General features: G+C 39.6%; 1 protein-coding gene across 4 annotated transcripts in view; it reads left to right on the top strand.

The window, feature by feature from the left end:
* The window catches only part of Ncoa7 (nuclear receptor coactivator 7), a 151,220-nt gene that overhangs the window by 19,088 nt on the left and 112,715 nt on the right, over positions 1 to 19,417 (top strand). For all 4 annotated transcript variants that reach the window (XM_017801498.2, XM_008846557.3, XM_017801499.2 and 1 more), the window contains one exon: positions 3,470 to 3,579. In XM_017801498.2, coding sequence (XP_017656987.1) covers positions 3,530 to 3,579 — 50 coding nt within the window. In that variant the 5' untranslated portion in view covers positions 3,470 to 3,529. Of the gene's footprint in view, positions 1 to 3,469; positions 3,580 to 19,417 lie in introns of those variants that run through there.

Raw genomic sequence — 19,417 nt, 5'->3', positions numbered from 1 at the left:
CATCCGCACAGTGCTCTTAACTGCTGAGCCATCTCTCCAGCTCTACTTTATTTTTTTATTTTTATTTTTTTACCGACTGCAATCCTCCCTAATGGTTTATTGTGTTACCAATCAAAATGGTACCTTGTGTGTTTTAGATCCTTGGGGTTATTAACTGGCTGCTCAACATTGCTATCCTGCAGACTGGTTATTTGCTTATATTTATTTTCTTCACTGGATCATATCAGGGACTCAGGAACAATACGGTCAAAGTTGGACTGTTAGCTCCCATTCTTCCTATACAGGGCCCTGTGCACAGTTGTCAAGCTTCCAGGATGACCTCATCATGATAGTGTGTTTTTTTTTTTTTCTTTCCTTTTTCATTTCTTTTTCCCTAATGACAACCATATGCTCGTAATTTCTCATTCTCTCTCTATTCTGTAATGTCCCCTATGCTTTTAGTATAACCAAATTATCCAGATGTCTGGTGAATGTCTCTAGCTGACTACCCCCACAGGCCCTTGGAAGCCAGACATGTCCAAAATTGATCTCTCCTCTCCCTATACCCTCCATCCCCCACACAGTGTGCCCTACATTAAATGGTAGCTAAGCTGTTGCAGTCCACCTACTCCCTGAAGCAGAAGCATGGAGCACTTCTTCATTCCTCCCTCCCCTGTGTTGTCTGTTTTGGATAGGCTGCCAAATCTCCATTCATCTGCCTCCTAAGTACTCCTTGAATTCATTCTCCTCTCTGTACCAACCACTGCTGCATAGCTGAAGCCTTCCTCTTCATTAAATTCATTAAATTTAAAATTATAGCTAATTTTAACTATAAGTTCTTTCTTACAAGTATACTTTACTGTCTCCTTAGTTCATTCTCTCTCACTCACTCTCTCTCTCTCTCTCTCTTGAGACAGGGTATCCCTGTAACTCCACCTGGCCTAGAACTCACTATGTAGACCAGGCGGGCCTCGATATCACAGAGATCTGCCTGTTTCTGCATCCTGAGTGCTGGGATTAAAGGCATGAACCACCACACCCAGCAAAGATATATTTATTTTTAAGTGGGGGGGGGTTGGGGGGGTGTGGGTCCAGGTCCTCAAAGAGGCCAGAGGTGTCAGATCCCCTGGAGCTAGAGTTTTAGGCAGTTGTGAACCTCCCAACATGGGTCAGGGAACTGAACCCAGGTCCTCTGCAAGAGCAGTTTGTGTAACTGAGCCATATCTCCAGCCCCTTCCTCATTCTTTTAAGTCATCGTCTGTCACATGATTATGCCACACTTGTTCATGGAAGAATCCTTTGATAGCTTCCTTTCTTAAGTATCAGGGATGAGAAAATTCATGATCTCATAAGCAGGCTTTGGGCAGTTTGCTCGTGGCTACGGGAAGTGCTGCCAATGGCTTTGGCATGCCCACTTAGTGATGGCTGACAAGGTGGGCAGCACTGGGTGCCTAACCAGGATAAAGCTCAGACTCTTCAGCATGGCAAAAAAAAAGTCTTCTCTGACCCCTGTCCTTCCCAAGCTCTCTTCCTTAGCCCCACATTACTATGCTGCACAGTATGCTAGATCAGCAAGGAGCTCTTCTGTCCTTTTGCTTTGGTTCGAGTTGGAACTGATTTTCTGTACCTTTGTTGAGAAGCCCACACTCATCCTCATAACCTTAGTGTGTGAGGTGAGGGTATCAGGTGGGCCCTTGTGTAAGGTGAAGTGTCCTTTTGAAAATGTTGAGAGTTTTAGGGGTACAGAGGTGGCTCAGCAGTTAAGAGAGTACATTGTTTTTCTACAGCACCTGAGTTTGGTTCCCAGCACTCATGTTAGGCAGCTCATAAGGTAGGTAACTCCAACTCCTAAGGATCCAGTGCCTCTGGCCTCTGCAGACACCTGCACTCATGTACACATACCCACACATAGACACATACACATGATTTAAAAATAATAAAGTAATTTTTAAATGTTAAGGGTTTGTAACTGGCAAAAATTGCATATTTATCATGTACAACTTGACATTTTGTTTTTTAAAAATGAGGCCAGCCTGGTCTACATAGTGAGTTCCAGGACAGCTGGGGCTACAAGGAGACCCTGTTTCAAAAAGACCAAATATATATATTTAATTTTAGCGTTTGCATTACTTGCATGTAGGTAGCTGCACCCATGTTGTGTAGTGCCTGCAGTATGTCCTGCAATGCCTGAAGAGGTCGTTGGACACCCTCGAACTGGAGTTCTGGGTGGTTGTTAGCCACAATGTGTGTATACTGGGAATCGAACCTGGATCCTCTGCAAGAGCAGCCTGTGCTCTTAACTGCTGAGACATCTCTCTGGCCACACCCCTTTAAAAAAATATTTGATTTCTTATTTAACATTTTAAAATATGTATGTTATGGAATGGAGGAACTGAACAGTTGCTCTTCCCACAAGCTCCACTGGACCCATGTCTCTTACATGACAGTGCATATCTCATTATCTTGCAATTTTGTGTCTCCCCCACAAGACAGTAAATTCCATTAGAGCATTAGAGCAAACATGTCTCATTTATCCTTGAACTCTGGAACATAGAGTAGTGCCTTTCCTATAATGCGTCTTGTATATTCAGCTGTTTATTGAATTGAAATGAATACATAAATAATTTCGCTTGATGAGTGTACTTTGCTTTCTCAAAATTTAAATTTGATTGGTGAACATACTTTTGTTTCATGGTGAAAAACATACATTTAGTGAGTGTTAATACTATACAGGAAATTCATTTGGTGAAGCAAGCGGTTGAGTAGACATTGGGAATTTTTGAGCAGAGAAATAGGATGGTGAAAGTGATATCTAAGGAACATTGATGTGGAGACAACCTTTTGTTATTGGTCTAAACTGCTGCCAGCCAGCAGAGGTTAGGGTGTTGAGACTGGGGAGAGGCAGAGCAAGTGCAGAGCCATCGCTTTCAGAGAGCCTCCTGAGCCTTTGTGCTTTCATTTCCACATTTGCTCAGGTGGGATGTTCCTGCTGGCATGCTACTGAAAATAGCATAATATTGAAGTTATTTTTATGTAACAAACATGATTCCTGTAAAAACACCTAAGTGAGCCATTTTAAATGAGAAACTATGAGAACTATTTACAGTGAATTACTGGGGAAGAGTGATTTCGTGTACATTATTTTAAAGAAAATAGCACCATCTGCAGTGATAGTCTTCAATCTTCCAGTCAGTGAAAATTTTCATTTTGGCACATTTTGAAACATTAATTATGGGGAAAGCACTTCAGTTTGGCTTTCCATCCTGTCTGCTGTGGCTCGCCATCTCCATTCTAATTGTACTGTTGTGGTTAGCTGCTCCTCCCTCCATGTCCATTTGCATTTGGTTCTTGACTCATGTGACTGTGTTCCTGGTTAAAGTTTATCCTTCATTTGTTTTGAACCATATAACTCTACTCCACTTTATTCTGTATTTTAGCCATTATAAACTTCCTAATTTATGATGGTTTCATTATTATTTTTTCATTACAGGGCTATGACTCACTGATTGAGAGGACTTTTCCAAATATTTCACACTTTTGGTTGTGTATTATGGATACTAAAGAAGAGAAGAAGGAACGGAAACAAAGTTATTTTGCTCGGTAAGCACTCATTTTGCAAAATATATCAGTGCTTTCAAACAATAATATCTCAGAGGACTTTGACCTCAAGTGTTACTTGGCACCTTGTTTTCTATGACTGTTCAGCACCAGAGCGGTAACCAGTAGAAGTTAAATATACTTTGTCCTTCGAAAAGTTAGTATCCAAGGGGCGACATTTCTTTCTACCTTTACTGGTTCTTTCAGACTCTAGCCTCTCAGAGGATGTAGCTGTCATGCACTGACCTGCAAATCATTCAAAATGTCGTGCTCAGCAGCTTGTCTTGAGTTTTAAATCCTAGGTGCTTAGCTCCTGCTGATCTGTAACTTAATTAGTTGAGCTGTAATTAAAAATCTGATACATTTAAAGGTTATGGAGAGTCATTACTGAGAAGCAGGTATTTTGTAGGTGGGGTGAATGAAATGATGCCATTGGAGTCAGTATCTCAAGGCATGAGCTTCTCCAGCATGTGTCTGTCTCATGGCATCTGAGTAGGAGTATCTACTGTTGGCTACTTGTTATGTATTTAAGCATCTATGGCAGCCACTGACTAGTCATAATTAAATAGCTGATAATGCTCTCGGACTCAGAGAAAGGTGGGCTTCAAATGATCATTATAGTTGCCTAAATTGGAATGCTTAGGAACTAAATTTAGCTTCACTATATCCCTAACCCAAAAATCTATGGAAGATGCATTTCATGTTTTCTAAATATAAGTCTTGGAACTAAAACCGAAGCTTGCTTTCTTCATGTTTCATCAATGTAATTATCCAGAAATTAAGCTGCATTTTAGAGTTTTAGTGAGATGACTTACTTTACTTTAGTAGTGATGACTTACTATGTACTTTATTATTTTGTTTATTTTCAAAATAGGCCCACAACATAGGCTACTTTATCCATTTTACCAACAAGGTGAGGCTCAGTGTTTTATCAAATACAGGGCTGTCTTTAAAGGACATGCCTCAATTAGAATATCAAACCACAAATGAGGGAATTTGGAAAGCCAGATTTAAAGTATTTATTGTAGCAAAATGTTCTGTACATTAGTCCTAAATTTCTACTCTTGGAACTAGAGACAGTAACAAGATTGGGGAAGGAAGAAATCAACTATGAGATGGATGAAGCATTAGAAAGGACATTTAGAATAGGAACTATACAGCTTTTTCTTTGGCTTAATGATCAATTTCCTTATACTTTTAAGGAATATTAGAAAGAGCCCATGTCTTTCATTTACTTCACCCTTAGTAGTTAACAGTTTGCAAGACTGAGGTTTAATAATCATATCTAGGAAATTTACATTGATAGAGGATTTTACCAGATTTTCAAGCAGTCATTGTGGTATGTGTTGGTGTGTATTTAGTGGTATGTGTTGGTGTGTATTTAGTTCTATGAAGTTTTATCACATGTGTAGATTTGTGTGGCCTTGATCACAGTCAAGGCACAGAATGGTTCCAAGAGAGGATAGTACATACTACCCTTTTGTAATCATTCTCACCTCCCTCTCTTGACCTGCCACTCCTGATGACCACTAGTGTATTTTTAATCTCCAATTTATCAGTTGAAGACTATTACATACATGGGATCATATAATATGTAACCTTTCACAATTAGGGCTTTTTTTCCCACTCTGTAGTTTCTTTGAGATCTATCCAAGCTATTGCATGTATTGGTTATCAATAGTTTGTTACTTTGTGTTGCTAGGTACTATAGCATGGATGGACAGATGTTAGCTTTCTAGTCATTCTTCCATTGAAGAAAGGACATTTGGGATCTTTCTGGTTTGGGCTGTTATAAACAAAGCTGCTTAGTGTCATTAGTGTGCAAGTTTCTGTGTAAGTGTAAGTTTTCATTTCTCTAGGTTAAATACTTAAAAGTGTAATTGCTGGGTCAAATAGTAAACATGTTTGTTTTTTTAATAAGAAACTGCCATAGTCTTTTCCAGAATAGTTGTACCATGTGACATTCCCATTATCTTTGTATGACTGACCCCATTTGCATTGTCATTGTCATTTGATGCTGTATTTTTTAAAAATAATTAATTTTTTTTGAGAATTTCATATACAAGTATTATATTTGTATCATTTCACCCTTCCCAGTCCCCTCCAATGTCTCCTATCTTTCCCCCTGACTTCCTCGCAATTTTTTTGTCCTCTTCTTTGATAGTTATTGTTATATATACATACATACATTATAAATAGACATCTATATGTATAATGTACTGAGTCTATTTAGTAGTGCTCATACATACATGTGTTTAGGGCTGACCACGTGGAATTAGAGAGATTATCAGGGAGCTAATCCCTGATGAAAACTCATTTTCCGTCCGTCAGTATCCATTGATTGCCCATAGCTCTTCATCTAGAGATAGGACCCTGTGAAAATTCCCACCTTGACATGTCTGCTAGTTTTGTCATCATGCTTGATCTTGTTAGTTTCCATACTGTGGAGCTTTCACAGCTCAACTTCCCTGTTGTGTCTAGACTGTGTTATCTAGCAGAAGCATCTTGTTCCTCTGCCTCTTACAGTCTTTCTATCCCTGCTTCTCCAGTGTTCCCTGAGCCTTAGGTGTAGAAATTGCATTGTAGTTGTATCAGTTAGGGCTGGGCACCCACAGTTAGTCACTGCATTTTGGGTGTCAGCATTTTTTATTTTAGCCATTCCAACAAATGCGCAAATCTCATTGTAGATTGGACCTGTATTTCCTTAAGTCCAAATGAAGTTAGTATCTTTTCATGTGTATACTGGCCCATCTCTTATCTTCTTCAGTGAAATTTCTTTTCCTGCCATTTACCAATTTTTGAGATGTATTGCCTGGCTTGTTTACTGTTGAATTTTGATGATACATTTTACGTAGTAGTCATCTATAAGATTAGTCCCTAAATTTTATAAGATGGTTTTGAAAATTTTGGTGCATCCTGTGGCTTTATTTTTTAGCACAGCAAAAGTTTTACGATTTGACATGGTTCAATTTATCAGTTTCTCCCTTTACGAATTATGCTTTTGATGTCAAGTATGATATTTCTATGCCTAGCCCAGATTCTGAAGATAATTTTTTCCATCTTTCTTTTCCTTCCTTCCTTCCTTCCTTCCTTCCTTCCTTCCTTCCTTCCTTCCTTCCTTTCTTTTTAAATCTTTCTTTCTTTCTTTCTTTCTTTCTTTCTTTCTTTCTTTCTTTCTTTCTTTCTTTCTTTCTTTCTTTCTTGTCTTTTTGAGACACGGTCTCCCTGTGGTCCCAGCTGACCTGAACTCACTATGTAGACCAGGCTGGCCTTGAACTCACAGAGATCCACCTGCCTCTGCCTCCCGAGTGTTGGGACTAAAGGTGTGCGCCACCACACCCGTCTTTGCTTTCTTAAAGGTTGTATTGTCTTTTGTTTTGTATTTAAGTCTGTGATCTAGTTCTATGAGATATAGAATTAAAGTCATTTTTTAAAAATTTTCTCCTTTTTAAAAAAAATTTTGCCTATTGGTACCCTGCCCTACCTAGTGAGTTTTAAAAGCTATAGTGCTTTGTTAGTCTGAATCTAAATTTATTTCAATATTCAAATAGTAACTGATGGCTGTGCACACCCTGCTTCGTGTTAACTTCCAATCCTTAAAATGTAAGGAAACCCCTTAGAGTGTAAACCCAACTGAAAAAAAAAAAGGATTTTTTTCTTTTTTAAGCTCCTTAATGTAAATTTATTTGTCATGCTTACCTTGCTCTCTTCTAATAAAAGTATTCTAACAGTGAAAAGAAAAGCCTATCCAAAAATGCTTTAGTGTGACCTTGGGAGGGTAGGGATAGTAGTCAAAATAAAAAATCAGTGGTGCCCTTAAAACAGTCAGTAGTGTGTGTTTTGTTACCAGGAAATGCTGAAAGCAAGAGTGACAGAGGAGAGGGAGAAGGAGGAGGGGAAGGAGGAAGGGAGAGGATGGGGGGGCATCTATAGTTCAGCTATACAATGAAAGCCAGAAATGGATCTCAAGTTTGACATGAATCTGGGTGACAAAGTAGTTGTGTCTACAGAGCAAGACCCTGCTGTAGAAAAATAAATCTTAAAAGAAATCATACTTTAATCATTCTGGACTGGAATTAGTGCAATTATTAAAAGTGAAAACCAAAATAAGAAAAAAACATACAAAATAATAAAAACCAACCAAAACAATATGAAAAAGAGCTACCCAAAGCAGAAATCTTTCCAAATGTCTCCTGATGAAACCAGAATTGTTAAACTGAGGAATTTCCCAATGCAGCTTACTTGAGAGCCAGTTTCTGACAACCCAGGGCAGATTTTTCTGGGGCAGTATACTTAAGGGCAATCCAAGCAAGATCTCTGGAGTGGAATACAAAGTCAGGGCAAGGGCAAGGGCCAAACTGATGCAATCACAGTTTTCTCTAAGCTAAATTACACACTTTACATAAATCTCTTCTAGTGTTCAGAGAAAAGCTAAAAGCAAGATTTGCCCTGATCTGCTTGCTTATCACAACTGTGCATCTGATGATCCAACTGCTTCTTTTTCCTAGTTAGTCAATAGTCAACAGTTTTTGTGTGTGCTGTCTTATCGTGTGGTTTCATAAACATTGTATGACTATGTTTGGTAAATCTTTTCCAAACTGTTGTTGGTGTGTCTTTCAGTTACAGCAAGGTTAAGTTTAAAAGCGCCTTCTTTAAATAAGCATGCTTGTATTTAGAGCACCTTAGAAACCAAGGGTGATTGAAGGAGACTGAGGTAGGAGGATCTTGAGTTTGACATGAATCTGGGTGACGTAGTGAATCCCAGGGTAGTTATGTCTACAGAGCAAGATCCTATTGTAGAAAAATAAATCTTTAAAAAAATCATACTTTAATCATTCTGGATTGGAATTAGTGATTTGAAACATAATTATGTAGCTCAAAGTGGGAGAATGGGTCAGGATTCCCACTCTGTTTAAGTTCTGGTAAATTCTCAGAATGGCCTGGCCTGGGCCACCCGGTCATCAGGAACTTACTTGTAGTTATAGTTGTGAAGCAGTTCAGTCCAGATTGAATGTTTCTTCTAACCTTTCCCATGTCTTTTCCCATATCTTTTCAAAGAATTTTTAGAAACAAAATTAGTGTGTTATATATGTATTTGTTAACCCCTTGATCCTTAACAGGTCTTGAAAACCAAATGAAAGGCTGGGCATGGTCATGCCTGCCTATAATCCCAGCACTCAGGAGGCAGAGGCAGCAAGATCTTCCCACAGGACAGCCTGTCTACATAGGGAGTTCCAGGCCAGCCAGGACTACATAGTGAGACCTTAAAAAAACAAATCCAAACAACATTAGCAGCAACAATAAATCAGCAACAGCAAAAATCCTCACCAAATGAATAACTAAGTTATTAAAACAAATTCTTTTCTTTGTGTTACTGAACTCTGTAAAAGACCTACTGTTCACTGGGGTGATCATTATGGGCTTGCTCTCCTTTCCCACTAGGTGTTAAAATGCAGGTATTTCTTTACTGGTGTCAAACAGGGCTCCTGCTTCTCCACACTCATTTGACATTATTTGGGTTTTGTGATTTTCATGTAGGTCTCTCTGTGTTCTCTCTCTCTCTCTCTCTGTGTGTGTGTGTGTGTGTGTGTGTCTTAGTGTGTATCTCTGTGTATGTGCCTGTGTGTGTATGGGGGAGGGCGTTACTAAGCTGTAACTCAAGCCAATCTTTAAAAGTTCTTTGAGTTCTGACAGGAAGGTTGAGAGGGTGAAGGTGCTTGTCATCAAGCCTGATGATCTGAGTGGCATCCCTGAGACCCACCTGGTAAAAGGAGAAAACCCACAACTCCAAAAATTGTCCTTTTGCCTCCACATGTAGTGCTGACGGCATGCACCTGCCCACACATATAAGCAAAAACAAATAAATGTAAAAAATTAAGTTATTTGAAAATGTAATTTTTTAGGATCAGGGATTCATTGATGACATCAAATATACATTATTCATATAAACTTACAGCAATGGTGACAGCATGCACAAGACCCATGAAAACCCAAGTCAGACAAAAACCTAGCATAGAACTAGGAATGGGCAAGAATCCCCAACCTTAGCTGAGGAACTATTGGCAGCTGATGACTGCTGGATGAGGGTGAGTTGGTTTTGTTTAAGAGAGTGACACTAGATAGGCTGACCAGGTGCCAGCAGATGAACTCACACTGAGGGACATCTGGGGACACAAAGTTGACTTGATAGGTCTTAGCATATATGACAGAATGCATGTAATCTGGTGGGGGGACTATGAGGAAGTGCAGATAGGAGAGGGGTCTAAATATGATTAAGATGTATTCTATAGAATGCACAAAAATTCAATAAAAATACATATTGGAAAAAATATTCATAATTAATCCAAGTGGTGTTTTGGGGGAGGTTTACTTTTTCCTTCTGGAAGGTCTAGGAAGGCTCCTGAGTGGCCCCTGAGTGCTATCAACTCTTCAGACTGTGCTGTACATGGAAGTCTCACTGCCAGACTTGATGGCTCCTGCCTTCTCTCTCCTCCCTTGCTTACCACCAAAAGCAGAAGTGCCCCTCCCACCCACTCTCTTCTATAACCCACCCCTGTCAGGGCTGGTGTTATTCCTTCAACCTCTGTCAGCAGCTTCGGTGATAAAAGGATACAGAGTAAAAAGCACACTTTGAGCTCCTGTCTCCACTCCTCTGATAACCAAGATCATCCTTCTCCAAGATCAGTGTGTTATCCTCTTCTTCCATACCTTGATGTGAAAAAGCTTATGGAAACTGATCCATATTATCTTTACATCAAACAGCCAATAAGCAAAAATTTTAATCCCTAAATATGACTTGACTGTTGTGGAAACTGAACCTTAAAGAGATCAGTAAGTCAAACATTAACGCATCTTTCAGCTCTCATCAATGAAGGTCCCTCATGTAACAGAGGGCCAGGAATGCAAAAGGTCACAAATGGCCAAAATGCAGAGAATAAGAGTTTTCAGAATGTGGGTCTTTGGACAAGACTCACATTATCATAATAATATAATATCATATTAAAATCCACTCACCCAGGGCTCAGGGACCATTATGGAAGAGGGGACAGAAAGACTCTTAAGAGCCAGGGAGGAGGTGCATGACCATATGGAAATAGTCCTGCAGGCACCTGGGACCCTTCTCATATAAACCTACAGCAGTGGTGTCAGCATGCACAAGACTCCTGCAAACTTAAGCAGTCAAAAACCCAGTACAGAACTGTGGAAAAGAACAGCAGGCAAAGAATTATTGGCAACTGATTACTGCTGGGTGAGGAAGAGCTGATCTTAAAGGAAGGGACTTTAGCTAGGCTGACTAGATAATAGTGGATGAACTTGTACTGAGGGACATCTGGGGACACTAACTTTACATAATTGACCTTAACACAAATGAAAGAATATATGAAGTCCAGTGGGGGGGTGTATAGGAGGGTGCCCAAAGGGAAGTGGGTATAAAGATGATTTTCTGTATGAAATACACAGAAATTCAATAAAAAATTTTAAAAAGAGAGATCAATAGGTCACTAAGATTACATAGTAGGTAGGCAGCAATCAAGCCTTCGAGCCCAGCTCTGTCTTCTTCATCCAAAGTCAAGTGGCACTTTTGTTACAAGAAGTATATTGTAGAACACACCTTTGTAAACTTTGGTTACAGCCCTATATGGGGTTTAGATAACTGAATGTGGGGGGTCATGAAAAATACAGCAACAGTAAAAGGTTTCTCAACTTACAACAGCCAAAACCTAACTCAGACCAAACATACAATGAATCTGAGGCATTCCGGTAGCGCGTGCCCTTGCTGCATCTCACAGCTTCACTGCCACTTCGGGTCTGAATGCACATGTGCAATTTGCGCATGCCAGTGTGCCATGCAGTGCCAATAAATGTTGCCTGAAACACCTCAGTTCAGATTCCAGGCTATTGTATGTTATGAACTACAGTGTGTTTACTATACATACAGCATTCTCTGCTTTTGTAGAAACATGGTTTAATTATAGAAAACAGACATAATATTTTCCCACTGTTATTCCTTGGCATAGAAGTATGAAATTACTATGTCATTGGGCTATATTGTGTTAGAATGTTTGATTTCAAAAAATTTCTATTTGAGTTACTGAATTGAGTTTAATAAAAAAAAAATCAGTAAATGTATTTTGGCTTGGGATTAGGACAATTTCCAGTGATTTCTGAGATGGCGCTAAGCATACCTTTTCCATTTGCACTGTCTTTATCTGGTGACATTCTCAGCCTTGGCAATTATGAAATAAAAATGTGGATCAGTTCTGAAGAATGTTGAATATGCTGAATGTTCTACCATGTCAAGTATTCAGCTAAGAGTTCATTCTTCCTGTAAAAATGAACAAGCACATTTGTCTCATAATATGTAAGTTTGCTCTAATCTTTAATGATAAAAATATATGTATACCAAAAATGATTTTAAAATAAATTTCTTGATGATTTGCTTCAGTAACTATTTGATTTGTACTCCTATTTTATATATCCTTATGCCCAGGGTCACATAAGAATTTCCCAGGTAAAAAGGAGTCATGAATGGAAAAAGTTTATGAAGTCCTACTGAGGAGGTTGACAGAGGTTGCCTGACTCACAGTTCCTCAAAGTCTCAACAGAACGGTCAGCTACAGGCAGTCCTGGCAGCTGAAAAGTAATTTACCCTGTTGTAAATTAATTTGGAGAAATGTATCCTTGGTTCTAGAGAGTCAATTTATTTATAAACAGCCTTTTCAAAGCAGCTTCTTATGGCCTGAAGACTCCCCATACTGTGTTTTATCAACTTTTCCCATCTCTGTATCATTAACACTAGACTGTTAAACAACCAAGGTGATAGGAATCATAGTCTGGATATTTCACCTCTGTGTCAGGGTTTTGAATTTAAGTGCTAAACTTTTCTAATATTGTATCTGATCTAAAATGGGTAGTTTGGGGGACTGGAGAGATGGCTCCAGTTAAGAGCACTGGCTGCTTTTGCAGAGGACCTGGGTTCAAGTCCCAGCACCCACATAGTGGCTAACAACCATCCATAACTCCAGTTCCAGGGGAATCCAACACCCTCTTCTGATCTTTGTGGGCGTTGCACAACCCAGATACACTTACATAGCGTGTAGGCAATACACTCATATACGTAAAATAAAATAATAAAATATTTTTAAAATAAAATAAAAATAAATAGAATGGTTTCTCATAATAGACATAGATGCAGAAATATACTCAATTGAAGGCTTCCATTTACCCTCTTGGTTGAATATGGAGCTTAAGATCTAATGGAAGATGGGACCCATCTGGAAAGGTCTGGCTGGCTGTGCTGCAGCACTGGGTGAGGACAGAGGGGCCTACTGTTCCTCTCCAGCTCCACAGCGGCAGGCTTTCTTTGAAAAGAACCATAGTAGGAGCCATCTCTTTGTGGTATGCTATGCCATGAGTTAATATAACACATGGGCAGGGTGGGGCCATGTGAACTTTTGCCCTTTCTTTGCTTAACAATCTGTAGATTGTTTTGTCTTGCTAGCCAAGGGCCATTAGAGATTTGACTGCCCTTAATGTGTATGAAATTTTAGGAGAAACTAATCACTAGTTGTTGGACTCAGATATTTCATCAGATCATGGGTTTTCATTGTATTGATACATGAAAAACAGAACAATTTTAAGTATTTGGTCAATGTTAACTCTCTACCTTGTTAATATTTGTTCATTTTATTCTGTCAGTTTCATTGTGTTTATTCATACTAACAAAATGTCATGCTAAATAGGAGAATTTAGTGGTACTTTGCAAAGTGCTTTCACAAACCTTCCCTTTAGGTGTGTGATGATCTTATGAGTAGCTATAAATGCAGATGAGACTGTTGTTGAGGAGATAATTTGCCCCAGATCACTTAGCTTTCAAATGGAGACTCCGAGTTCTGAACCCTCCTCCAATAAAATGGTCTCCAATCCTTTTATTTCCTTTCATGTTGTCTCAGTTTACCTTAGTTTCAGTGTTTGCCTTGTCTGAAAGGTGGATTTGAACATAGCATTAGTGTCATATTATGCTACATAGAAAAAACTAGCCAGGCATGGTGGCCCACGCCTTTAATCCCAGCAGAGGCATGCAGATCTCTGTGAATTCAAGGCCAGCCTGGTCTACATAGCAAGCTCTAGGCCAGTTGCAGCTACAGGGAGACCCTGTCTCAAAAAAGAAAAAGAAAGAAAAGGAGAGAGAGAGAGAGAGAGAGAGAGAGGAGAGAGAGAACAAAAGAAAGAAAATATACAGGAATCTGAAACTAAGATGATGTAGTTGTCTTTACTGCAAATCTTATATGATTTAAATTTAAAGTCATGATGCCTGTTGCATCGTGCGCCTGTAGTGACCCACAGCCCTGCCTAAGAGGTCGGGAACACATTCTTCACCATTCTGATTGTGTATGGCTCGTAGACAGCCTCCTCTGAAAAAGACCACCTGGCAGGAGGGGACTCCGCAGTGATTCAGTGCTCCTTCTGCGGACCCCTTATGTAGTGATTGGCCTATAACAAGTATTAAATATTTGGTGTCCACATGAAAGAATATGTCAAACATTTTCTTTAACATAAAAGACTAGTGAATCTTTTTGTCAGGATAAATTTTAGTGTTCATCCATTTTATCAATCTTAAAAAAGATTAAGGATATTTCAAAACCATTTCTTTGCAAAAGCTCCTAATGCCTTATTTGAACATGTTCCTAATGTCTAACTAAACTCTTGCATGAGCTGTAATGTTTTTTAAATCTTTTATTTCTATTTTCTTGATGGAGGTCAGACTTAAATATCTTAAGGGAGTATTTACTTATTGCTACTGTTCCTGACTGGGAAAAACATTTGTGGTCTAGTGTGATCTGCTAATGTTTCCAGGAAATAATTAACTTTTTTTTCTAGTGATTTTTTTTTTTTTTAAGAAGAGTTTATCAACATTTAGTTGTTAGGAGTTGGAATTGTGCTTTTTGCTTCCCTTGAAGGAGCAGGCTGAGCTACTTGATTAAATTCCAAGTCCAGTACTGCTTTTTAAGCCTTAGGTTATAACCCACTGGGGCAGGTGTGTGTGTGTGTGTGTGTGTGTGTGTGTGTGTGTGATGAAATCAACTTGGTGGATGGAAACAGCATTTAAATTTTTTAATTGAGCCATATATTTATGAGGTACAATGTGGTATTTTTGAGACAGGCTGACCTCAAACTCTCTCTAGCCAAGAATGGCCTTGAACTCCTGCACCTCCTGTCTCAGCCTCCCAAATGTTGAGATTGCAAGGGTAAACCTCACTTGACCATACATAGATTTTTGAGAGACTTCCATACTGGTTTCCATAGTGGCTGCACTTATTTACATTCTTATCAACAGTGTGTGAGAGTTCTTTTTCACATCTTCAACAGCATTTGGCGTGCTTTATGAGTTTGAATAAACTCAGACTGGGGTGGTGTGATATCTCAGTTTTTGTTTGTACTTCCCTGATAAGTAATGATCATTTTTATTTTTATTATTTATTTGTTCTTTATTTATGAGAGAGAGAGACAGAGATAGAGAGAGAGACACTGTGTGTGTATGTGAGAGAGAGTGCCATGGCTTACACGTGAAAGTCAGAAGACAAGTTGTGGGATCAGCTCTCTCCTCCCCTGTAAATTCTGATATCTAACTCTAGCTGTCATGCACCAACCTACTGAACCATCTGGCCTGCCCCATTTTTATATATTTGTTGGCTATTTTTCAACTTTTTAGTAAGAACAATGGATTGGGACAGAATGGTTTAGATTGCTGAAGCTGGATTGAAGTAGAAAATGTTAAAATGTGTTATATATTGTCAAAATAAACAATGACTCATTAAAATTTACTTTTAAGTATTTATCCATACCTTTTAAATCACACTTTCAAATTATTTTTTTATTGTGTACTGTGATTAAAAAGTAACTCCATTTTATAGAACCCTTTAGTGGTTAGTATACTTGGAGTAAGGTTGTTTTTCACCATTGAAAACTGAGTTACTTTGATATTATTCACCAAATAGGCATTAACCATTTATTCAAAGATAGCCATGCAAAACAAGTGTCTATTCTCTAAAAGTGTTTTTCTGCATTACAGTGTCACAGTTCCCTATTAAGCTAAGCTCCGGGATTAACAACAGGTGTATCTCTAACTTGAAACCCCAGATGAGTCTGAATGTCTCAAATCCTGGAAGACCAGTATAGTAACCTGACAGCCCCACACCAAACTATTGGAATGAAGCCAGGCAGCTCTTACTTTGGGGCCCCCTTCAGCTTTCTTCTTTATAGACTGCTTCCAAGCCAAGGACCTTGGGGATAATTTTCCTTAAAGTGGGTAGAATAATAATATCTTCTTCATAAGGTTGGTGAGAGGATTGAATGAACTAAAATACATTAGAAAGCATGCTTTTTAAAATAAGTACTAATGAGCTTTGTGTGATGGATAGCACATGCCTGGGGTCCCTAGTACTTAAGGCTAAAGCTGAAGAATTGTAAATTCAGGGTTAGCCTTTGGGAAATGTAGCAAGACCATGTCTCTTACGAGAAAAATTATGAGGCTGGAGGTGTAACTTGGTAGCAAGGCGTGTGCCTGAGACCCTGGGTTTGAATACCAGCACAACCAAAAAAAGAAAAAGAAAAAGTACTAATGAATTTTAACATGAAACTGTTCTCTGATGGAGGAATACATGAGAAAGTGTGAATAAAAACAGACCTATTATGTGCAAATTTCAGAGCGTTTGCATAATCCTTAAAATTTGTTCCAAAACATTTTTTAATGATAACCTTCAGTGAAGACCAAGAGAGAATGACACAGATTGCCAGGGAAGAAGAGTACAGGTAAACTACCCCCACCTCACCCCAACATACCTGTTGTTTTGGTGAGATTATCTGTGTGTGTTGTTGTTGTTCTATTTTTTGAGATATCATAGGTCAACCTTGACCTTAGACTTTTCCTGCCTCACTCTTCCTAGTGTTGGGATTATAGGTGCAGGCCACTATTCCTGAACTAATGTGTCTTTTTAAAAATGTTGTTTCTGGCAAATTTAGGAATATTTCAGCTGAATTGCTCCTGAATTTGGACTTACACATGACATTACAGGTTTGAGATCACTTTTTGTATTTATTTAAAATTATTTATTTATTTATTTAGCATGTTATGTATGTGTGTGCTGAGTGTGCATATGTGGAGGACAGAGAATAATTTGAAGGAGTCAGCTCTACTTCCAATGTATGGATACTGGAGTTCGAGCCCAGGTTGTCAAGCCTGGTGGCAAAGTACCTTTACCAGCTGAGCCATCTTTCTGGCCCTGAGATTACTTTATTTTATTAACTATAAACTGAATATTTATACTACTCTCCCCTGCCCCCCCCCCAATTCATATATTGAACTCTTGTCCTCAGTATGATAGTATTTAGAGGGAGGGCCTTTGAGGCGATCAGGCTATGTGATAGGGTTGGTGCCTTTATGGGGAGAGGACATAGAGAGAAAGTCTCCATCTCTCAACATGAAGGAGGGTGCTTTTCGGGAGCCAAACTGGTTAGCAACTAGACTTTGGGCCTCACTGCCTGTAGAACAGTGAGAAGTAAATGTTGTCTGTGTAGCACAGTTGTCACTTGAGTTCCCTCTGGGTCTTCTGCATTATCAAGCAAAACATATAACATATCTTTATGTGCATTTATTAACTTACAAAAGAATGAGTACCCAGTGCCTCTGGCGGTGCAGCTCAGAGCCTGCCATATCAGACCGCACCATGCCCATAGTCACCACTAGCATTCGCTCATGCTTCAGGGGCCAGCGATCTCGCCCCAGGTCCATAAGTGTAAGGGCCATTCTGTCCTTGAGCAGCCGATCTCGCCCCAGGTCCATAAGTGTAAGGGCCATTCTGTCCTTGAGCAGCCGCGTGTTCCCCACACCGTGCACTTCCCACCCAGCAGCTTCTGTTCCAAGATGGCTCCCAGCAGCCCCACAGTAGTCCACATTCCGTGGCAGGCCCTGCCCCTTAGAGGAAGTAGCCAATTGGGAGACACTCCACCCCTTTCCTCCACTCTTACAATCTTCCCATCCATCTTCTGCTAAGGTCCCTGAGCCTTGGAGGGGGTGACAGATGTAGGGCTTTCTCTCTTGTATCATGGCGAAATAGTGGCTTCTTGGGCCTCCCCATTAGTTGTCTTTAGGCCATGGCCACTGATCTATCTCAGTGGTGTTTCTTCTACTATAAAGACAAATGGAAGGAAGCAGACACATTTAAACAAACATGAATGTAAATACAAATGCCTAGAAGATATCCCAGTAGGTGTATTATATTCATTTAACAGTATACTTGTGATGGCCTCTCCACTAGAGCCTGTAGCCTTTCTCAATACAAGGCATTGGCCTGGTCTACAGCACCAGATATGTGTTCTACCCCTAGGAGCGGGCCTTATCCAATCAGAAATTTGTCAGTTGTACATATGTTGGTTGAGGCATTATTGCACTTGCAGGTATTTCTTGGCATGTCCATAGTGTGCCACACGTGGGGTCCATCGTTGAGTAGAATTATAGGGGATCCTTTCTTCCCCAACCATCTGTATCCATCTAGTGGCACGGAGTTTTTTTACTTAGTCTCAGTTCCATCTCTTTTTCTTTTCCCATGCTCACAACATGCAGTGTCTTCAGCAACATGGCCTTACTGACCTTTCTAGTGTACAACTGACATCAATGGCAATAGCCTTGGTGAATTGGAGGACCTCTAGGATCTCTCTCTGACCAATGGCACATGGGGTGGGGGGCAACCAACCTCTGGTACTGTAGATTTTCTTAACAGTTGTATAGTTTGGGAGTCTCTGTCTTTATCTTACCCAACCATAAAACTCCCAAGAACCTTACAGCTATAGCTGGCCTTTGCTTCTTCAGGTATCCTTCAAATGGGTTTCACATCTGTAAAACACTCAAAGGAAGGTTAACATTATATATTAAATCAATCATAGACAAGGTCTCACACAGCATGGGAAGGTTTTTTCCATTTGTATTAACTGTTTTTTCCATAGATCCTTGTTAGGTACTATAGCATGGGTACAAGGCATTAATTTGGTTAGCTCTTTACCATTTTTAGTTATCCCTTTGAATTCTTTTATTCTTGATACACTTACTGGTGTTGGCTCCAGTTGCCTGACCCTGCACTGGGCTAAGGAGACAGGGGGCTTCTCCTGTCCCCACTGCACTTGTTGGTTCCCTGAGTCAGACAGGCTCTGGGTCTGCCTCCTGATTGTAGCCACATCTGTCATCTTCACATTGACCACACCAAGTTGCTGGGGGAGAACTTGGTGGGAAAACCTGTTTCTACCCCTAGTATGGCCTTTATCAGAAGAGAAATTGCATCTTATTTAATCCTTGGGGATTCTTAACCACCCTTTGTACAGTTGTTATCCTTCAAATGTCCTTTGTAAACTGTTCTTCTGGTTTTAAAACCTTCCAGAAACACCTTAGTACTGAATTTGATTTTCTATCAGTTTTTTCTTTGGGGATTTGTGCTTGACATAAGTCTTGCCACATTTGTCTTCAAGTAGCCCAAGTGGACCATTTCTTCAGTCTGGTCATTTTTATATCTCTTATAGGGTGTTCTGTTATTTTACAGACAAGTTTTACATGCTGGTCAGAATCATTTAGACTTGCCAAAGCCTCTCTCACTTTACAAAGATCCTGTCCCATCAAAGGGCTTAGAAAAACCATTAAAGCCCCATACCATTCTCAAGGTCCTAGTTGAATGAAGCTTTCTTTCATATCTCTGGTGAACACAGTCTCATCTGGCCCAGTGAACTGAACATCATATATTGCTTTTCTCATACCTAGTTCTTTCACTAATGCCTGCCCCTCCTTTATAGTCTT

This window comes from Nannospalax galili, unplaced genomic scaffold, assembly GCF_000622305.1.
Source record: "Nannospalax galili isolate Female #2095 unplaced genomic scaffold, S.galili_v1.0 scaffold1543, whole genome shotgun sequence".
Lineage (NCBI taxonomy): Eukaryota > Metazoa > Chordata > Mammalia > Rodentia > Spalacidae > Nannospalax > Nannospalax galili.
This window is presented reverse-complemented; position numbering and strand designations above follow the sequence as displayed.